The sequence below is a fragment of the Berghia stephanieae genome, chromosome 14 (assembly GCF_034508935.2).
Source record: "Berghia stephanieae isolate SIO BIC M18660-M18661 chromosome 14, UCSD_Bste_1.3, whole genome shotgun sequence".
Taxonomy (NCBI): Eukaryota; Metazoa; Mollusca; class Gastropoda; order Nudibranchia; family Aeolidiidae; genus Berghia; species Berghia stephanieae.
The window spans coordinates 14,585,933-14,593,432 of NC_088373.1; the positions used below are offsets into that span (position 1 = coordinate 14,585,933).

The 7,500-nt window shown below is 38.8% G+C and overlaps 1 protein-coding gene across 5 annotated transcripts in view; it reads right to left on the reverse strand.

Moving 5' to 3' along the window:
- The window catches only part of LOC144960182 (dixin-like), a 75,525-nt gene that overhangs the window by 58,928 nt on the left and 9,097 nt on the right, over window positions 1-7,500 (reverse strand). For 2 of the 5 annotated variants that reach the window (XM_078893210.1, XM_078893209.1), the window contains exon 1: window positions 3,542-4,506. The exons of the other annotated variants lie outside the window; for them this stretch is intronic. In XM_078893210.1, coding sequence (XP_078749336.1) covers window positions 3,542-3,628 — 87 coding nt within the window. In that variant the 5' untranslated portion in view covers window positions 3,629-4,506. Of the gene's footprint in view, window positions 1-3,541; window positions 4,507-7,500 lie in introns of those variants that run through there. 5 annotated transcript variants of the gene reach the window in all.

A 7,500-nucleotide genomic window follows, 5' to 3' on the forward strand; every position in this document is an offset into this window, starting at 1 on the left:
CAGTACGGTGAGAGAATGGAGCGTTTTCTGTAGACTCAACTATACACTGCTAGGTCTTGAACCCTGGACCTTTCATTTCATCCAAATCAAATGAGACCCAGCTATATTCTCTTTGCTAGTTAGAGAGAGAGAGAGAGAGAGAGAGAGAGAGAGAGAGAGAGAGACGGAGGGAGAGAGAGAGGAGGGAGAGAGAGAGAGAGAGGGAGGAGGGAGGGAGAGAGAAGAGAGAGAGAAGAGGAGGGGAGAGAGAGAGAGAGAGAGAGAGAGAGAGAGAGAGAGAGAGAGAGAGAGAGAGGGGGGGGTTTAAAAATAAATTACTCCCAGTTCATTCTATTCTATTGCCAGTCCAGACATTCTACCAATTGTCCCAACGGGCACCCCAAAAATTAATCTAGGTTACTTCCATCGATAAAGAGTCCAGATACGAGGGCTCTTTCAGAAATAACCGAAAAATGCCCATTGCTCAGCAACCAGTGGAGATTTTTAAATTCTGTAAACGACATGATATTTCTTATTCCCTTACGGATATTCCCAGAAATTATGAAGTGCATCATTTTGCACAATGAATTTCTAGACGATTTTAAAGATGGCGGCCCACCTTGAAACTTGGTCAAAGGAGGAAATCAGAGCTGTCATACGTTTTTTGAACGCCAAAAGTCTGAATCCTACCGAAATTCATAAAGAACTTCAGAGTGTATATGGTGAGCATGTTATAAGCCGTACACAAGTCTATCACTGGTGTAATTTGTTTGAAGCCGGCCATTCCGACTTGACAGACAGGGAAGGGAGAGGGCGTTCGATAACTGCGACGTCAGAAGACAATGTGAAGCGAGTTGATGAGCTTATTCGTCAAGACAGGAGGTTGAAGCTTCATGAAATTGCAAGCAGTCTTGAAATTTCGGAAACTTCTGCCCATAGAATTGTATTTGATGAACTTGGCTACAGAAAAGTCAGCGCAAGATGGGTTCCTAAGCAATTGACAGACAATCATAAAGAACAAAGATTGGACATCTGCAGGGAACTTTTGAGAAGAAGCAAGAGCTCACGCAGGGTTCACGGGCATACTGCCAACGCCGGCGGAGACTTTCTAGGGTACGATGTGACTTTTCTTGACAGCATAGTCACCGGTGATGAGACTTGGTTGCACCATTGCACCCCAGAAACAAAGCAAGATTCGATGACATGGAAACATCCATCCTCACCTGTCGCGAAGAAATTCAAAGTCATGCGGTCAGCAAAGAAAATAATGGGAACTGTTTTCTGGGACAGTCGTGGTGTTATTCTGTTCGAAACCTTACAACCTGGAGAAACAATCAATGCTGCAAGGTACTGCCAAACTCTTGACAAACTTAGGGAGGCCATTCGCAGAAAGCGCCCAGGGCAGTTGACCAACGGGGTCATTTTGCAACACGACAACGCTACACCCCACACAGCACGAGTGACGCAAGGTTGGCTAGAGAAATATGGATGGGAGATTTTGCCACACCCACCACACAGTCCAGACCTCGCACCATCTGATTATCACCTCTTTGGGCCACTGAAACATGAGCTGGCAGGAAAGCCCTTTGATGTCGATGAAGAGCTTGTTGACCATGTGCGGAAATGGCTACAAAACCTTGACGGAAATTTCTTCCGAGAGGGTATCTATTCCATGGTGCGGCGTTGGCAGAAGTGTGTCGACAGACTTGGCTGTTACGTAGAGAAATGAAGGACGAGTCAAGGTGCAAGAATTTTGTTGATAGCATAAAAAACGCGGATTTTACAGACATTTTTCGGTTAATTATGAAAGAGCCCTCGTAGATCAGTTTGTAGGCCCACTCACTTCACATGCAAAGGGACTGGTATCAGATCTGACTGAAAGGACTGTTTGCTAGACGACTATCCTCTCCAAATGGTAGCAAGTAATTGGAGTCTTTCACAACCATAAAATCCATATATGCGTGATTGCAATTAACAAACAGCTATAATTGCTTTCTACAATTTGGAAAGGATGCTAGTCTCTATTGCAAAGCACTCCCTACCAGATCTGCCATCTTAAGGAAAAAGACTGTATGTTTACTTGGAATAAGAGAGAGAGAGAGAGAGAGAGAGAGAGAGAGAGAGAGAGAGAGAGAGAGAGAGAGGGAGAGAGAGAGAGAGAGAGAAAATATGCTTATTATTATTATTATTATTATTATTATTATTATTATTATAAGAGCTACATGCAGACTTTTTCCTTACGACGGCAGAGATCTAAGAGACTCAGTAACCTAATTATTAGTGAAAAGTGAAAAAAAACCTCTACTGACAATGGGCTAAGAGCAGACCCTTTAATTGTGAGCCCTGTCTGTGCTCCACAAACTGAGCTATTGGGTCCCCATTGACACTCATACATCCGTGTTGATGGTGAATTAATTGCCAGGGCAGAGAGACGATATCAACAACCTAATTTGATATAGCCTTTCCACAAAGTTAAAATGCATCAAAAATCCCACTGTGACCAAGACTTCCATGATCAGGCCATTATTTTTTATCTCCCCCCCCCCCACCCCTGCCCCATCTATATGAGTAGTAAATGGGAAGCTGTCTCTTTAAGAACAAGCAAAATAAACAAACAAATCAAACAAAATAAAACAATAACCACAACTGCCAACAACAAAAAGTTATGGCATGACAACGATTACCTGAAGTTTTCTCATTTAATCACTTGCAGACCTATCTCAACCCTTTCATCTAAAAATTAAGGACAACCCTATCTCTATCACAACTTACCTGTGTGATAGAAATATACCAGTACTACCAGAAATAACGATAAAACCTATTTAACTCTGTCATAGTAACATAAATGGACAATCAAACAGATTTTGTTCCATTGATTTTTAATCATGTTGAATGCGACAGAATTAAGCAGACTATATATAGTTCACTGATACACTCACGGTCACTATGTACAACTACTACAGACAACTGTATATATTGAAATGCTTTTTAAAAAGCTATATTATATTATAGTAAAAAAAAGAATGACAGTAATTTTACAGTAGTGCTCAGTTTGAATGAGCAAGTCAGTTTTTATATATGAAGAAGAGAAGAAGTCAGAGAGGGATTCAAGTTAGTCAAATGAAAAACATATATATATAATCTAATCAGTCCCAGAGAAACTTTTGTCTCGGCTAGTCTGCAATTGATTGATCCATAGACAATCGCCAAAATCGGTTTCAGACATTAGAATCTTCTCTCGTTGGTATGTCATAAGATCACAACTAGGGATATTTTAATAAAGAAATTCAAATTATAAAGATTTTTTAAAACTCACTCAACCCTAACACCGACTCGTAGTATACCTGGGGTTATTTTTACCCCATGCCTATTTATTACATTTTTCTGAGACAAATTATAGTCGTAGTATCAAAGCTAATGTTCTTAATTTTTACATGTTAATGTTAGTTGAATAAAACTATCAATCTACATGCTCATTTTTTAATACATTTTTTCCAATTTTGAAAAGTAGCAAAAATCTCTAGGATTGAGTGAGTTAAAAAGATAAAAAGAAAATTCTTACTTTCCACATGGTCAGAGCCTTCTGGTCGTTACTGGTTCGGGATGGAGAGCGACTATGCGCTCTTGAGTTTCTTTCTGCAGAGAGCATTTCGCTCAGAGTGAGTCTTCCTTTTTGTTTTGATAGAATTCAATTCAATAAACACTGTCCCACTGCCTCCAGTTAAATCTATAGCTGATGGGCAGAGGAATTTGGATCCTAAGGGGGCTCATCAGTGACCAGAATCTGGTTGATTTGTCAAGTCTACTTCATGCCTTCATGCAACAGCTAATTATAATTATACTACTTATACTTCAACTTCAACTTCCACTTTTTTTCTCTATCTCTAGGCCTAGGAATCTAAGAAGTTCGAATTGGACAGGGGCATTGTTGCTGCATTGCATGCGTCACAAAAATATAATCTAAAGTCAGAACTTGAACAAGGCAATGGTACTGACACACTCACTGTCATTATGCACAAATGCGATTACTTAAACTAATTACTATACTACAGTACTACAGACAACAACAGTCATCACCGGGTAATGATAAAATGAAATCATGTGAATGTGAAACATTATTGACATTATTATAAATTAATCAACAGGTCAATTTATCATGTGCACAATAGCTTATAACGAATCACATCATTTCAATTCATATCTTTTTGGATTCGACGCCAAATATAATCAGTCCATGCACCCGCCAGAGACAGCCGCGACCACCTCCACATCCATCATATTCACTTCACTTCAATTGAATTGACGGGGAGAAAAATCGGAGAATGAGAAAACACAGAATCCACGGGCTCTTATCTGACTCAGTCGAGATCAATACCATTTATCTTACCATGTCCGATAAAAACTAAGAGAATTAGTCATGCGTGTTGTTTCAAAACAACACAGACTGGCTTTATTATCATTTTCACAGAAATATTATTGATAAAAAAACCGCAGCGGCGGCCATTTGTAAATAAATTACTCATACTCTCTAATCCAAAATGGCGCCTGAACAAACTTTCAACGTATGAATAGTGCTCCTGCACTATTTGACAAGTCCATATAAAGAATAGTAATGCATCATTATTAGTTTAATAAATTAACTAAATACGATTCATTTCTATCATTCTAACATTGTTTTCGAAGCACTTAGATATGAATAACGAGAGTAAAACATTTCAATAAAGAGTCGAATCAAATACCAAACGAAGACGTGCAAATTGAGTCTCGTTTTCATTTTTTTAAATTGACCTATCTTTAAATGTCAAACTCTCTGACAGGAACATAATGTTACACAAAAAATAATAAAAGAGAGAATCGATATTGAGCAAATTTTAATCATACAATAAAAAATAAATCAATTGAAAGAAATAAACACTGTTCGATGGATATAGATAAGGGAAGCAACTGAAAAAATGTTAATTGAATCTTATAATTATAAGAGTTAGTCCGCCAAAAGAGGAGTTCGTCAAGGATGTATCCTCTCTCATATCTATTTAACCTGTACACAGAGTTTATCTTCCGTAAAACCGAGCACATTCCAGGTATTGTTATTGGAGGTAGGAGGATAAATAATCTGAGATATGCAAATGATACAGTATTGTTGGCATCAAACGAGACAAATCTACAGATCCTTGCAAATCAAATAAACCTGAACAGTACAGCAAAGGGTCTAGAGATGAATGTTCAAAAGACGAAGGTAATGGTCATGTCAAAGAAGCCTGAAAAAAGCGCAAAAGTCCAAATTAATAATCAAAACATCGAACAAGTAGATTCTTTTAGATGTCTTGGACAGACAATGACCAACAACGGAAAGAATGAGCTGGAAGTGAAAAACAGGATTGCTATAGCTAAGTCGAGGTTCAGTCAACTGAATAACATTTTAACTTCGCAACAAACGCAGATGAAAACGAGAATAAGAATACTCAAATGTTATGTCCACTCAACACTTCTCTACGGCTCAGAAACATGGACCTTGAACAAACAAATAGAGAAAAGAATTGAGGCCTTTGAAATGTGGACTTTCCGTCGCCTTGGAAAAATCAGTTGGAAAGAAAAGAAAACAAATCAAGAAGTCTGTGACATCCTTGATATCAGACCGACCCTAATGAAAGTAATAAAAACAAGAAAACTTAAGTATTTTGGACACCTAAGACGCCATCAAACTGTCAACAAGGACATTCTTGAGGGTAGAGTTGAGGGGAAAAGAGGAAGAGACAGGCCAGCAAGAACTTGGATAGATGATGTGAGGACATGGACAGGATTGTCGGCAGCCGAATGCAGTCAGCAAGCTGTCAACAGGGAAGATTGGCGTGTCATTTCAAGTCGACCTCAACCCATGAGATGACACTGGAAGAAGAAGAAGTCCCCTGGAATTTCAGAGGACAAATGAAAAATCGTAATTCGCTGCCTTGACAAACACCGAAGATCATTTTAATAATAGAGAAATTAAGACGAGTATGTGAACAACACTACGTGTACATGTTTGCACGTCTGATAACCCAACGCAATTATAGGCTTGTGCGGCTGTATGGTCTTGTGGTATGACACTCGCTTTCGGATCAGAAGGTCCTGGGTTCGACCCTCGCTCGGCGCATAGTTGAGTCCTTGGAAAAGGGTCTTTACTCACATTATCTCACCGTACTCATGTGTAAATGGAGTACCTGGTCGTTAACAGCGTTGTCTTTGTCGGAAAAAAATGTAATATCGCCTAACAGGCGTCATGTCTCGTTCTACATGTCACCTGTTGCTGTTGGTCAGGGACCCTTTGTAAAGCGCTTTGAACACTATTAGTGGATATTGCGCTATATAAGAGCACAATTTAATTTAATAATCTAATTTAAATTAACATTGTTCTAATGGACAATATTTTTGCGTTGTCTGAGAGTAATTCCATAACAACAATGAGCCTATAACAATCTGTCAATATTTACATTTTATATAAAGAACCATTAGTCATATCCGCAATCTAATAGATGAAAATATTTGGAAAAAGCTTATTAACTCTCTCCTTACCAGCCATTTTCAAGATTTTCCCCGAAACTTCACACCCAACTAGCACAAATATTTTTTTTTTTTATCACTCAAACACAATAGCAGTAAGTTCTTGCGATAAATAATTTCTTTAGCAAAACATGCTCTACTACACACTGTTTATTTTCTTTAATCTTTATGATGTACAAAAGAAATTTAAATAAGATGATATAATGTTGGTTGTATCGTAAAGAATGTGACGATTTTCCTATAGTTGGTAAGGAGAGGGTTAATTTACTTTTTGCTAGCAGCCTGGACTATTGCTATTCCTTCTTTACGGGCTTTACAAGAGTTCGGTGGCAAGACTGCAATCGTTACAAAACAGTCAGGGCTGCACGAATTGTCACCCAGACAACAACAACAAATGAGCACAGGACATCCGTTTTTGGAATATCTCCATTGGCTGCCAGAGATAATACTCTTCAACAGTCGTAACGTCACTTCCTTCCTAATGACGCATGGTAACTTAGTAACACTGGCTCTAAACTATCGGAACAATGGCGGACGCCCGTATGAAATATTTCTCCGGCGGGTATAAAGGGTATCCAGAGGAGAAAAAAAACACATACATTTGATCATGTTTTGACTTTTACACATTCTGATCACAAGGCATATGAAAAGTTCTAGCCAGCATGAAGAATAAAAAGCAATGATTTTCTTTGTTTAGAACCAAGATGGCGGCCGTTGCCGGGCGACGTGACATCAGACTACTGAATCCAATTGTTACAAAGCAGTCAGGGCTTCACGAATTGGATTCAGTAGTCTGATGTCACGCCGCCCGGCAACGGCGGGCATCTTGGTTCTAAGCAAAGAAAATCATTACTTTTTATTCTTCATGCTGGCTAGAACTTTTATGCCTTGTGATCAGAATGTGTAAAAGTCAAAACATAATCAAATTTATGTTTTTTTTCCCTCTGGATACACTTTATGCTCGCCGGGGAAATATTTCAT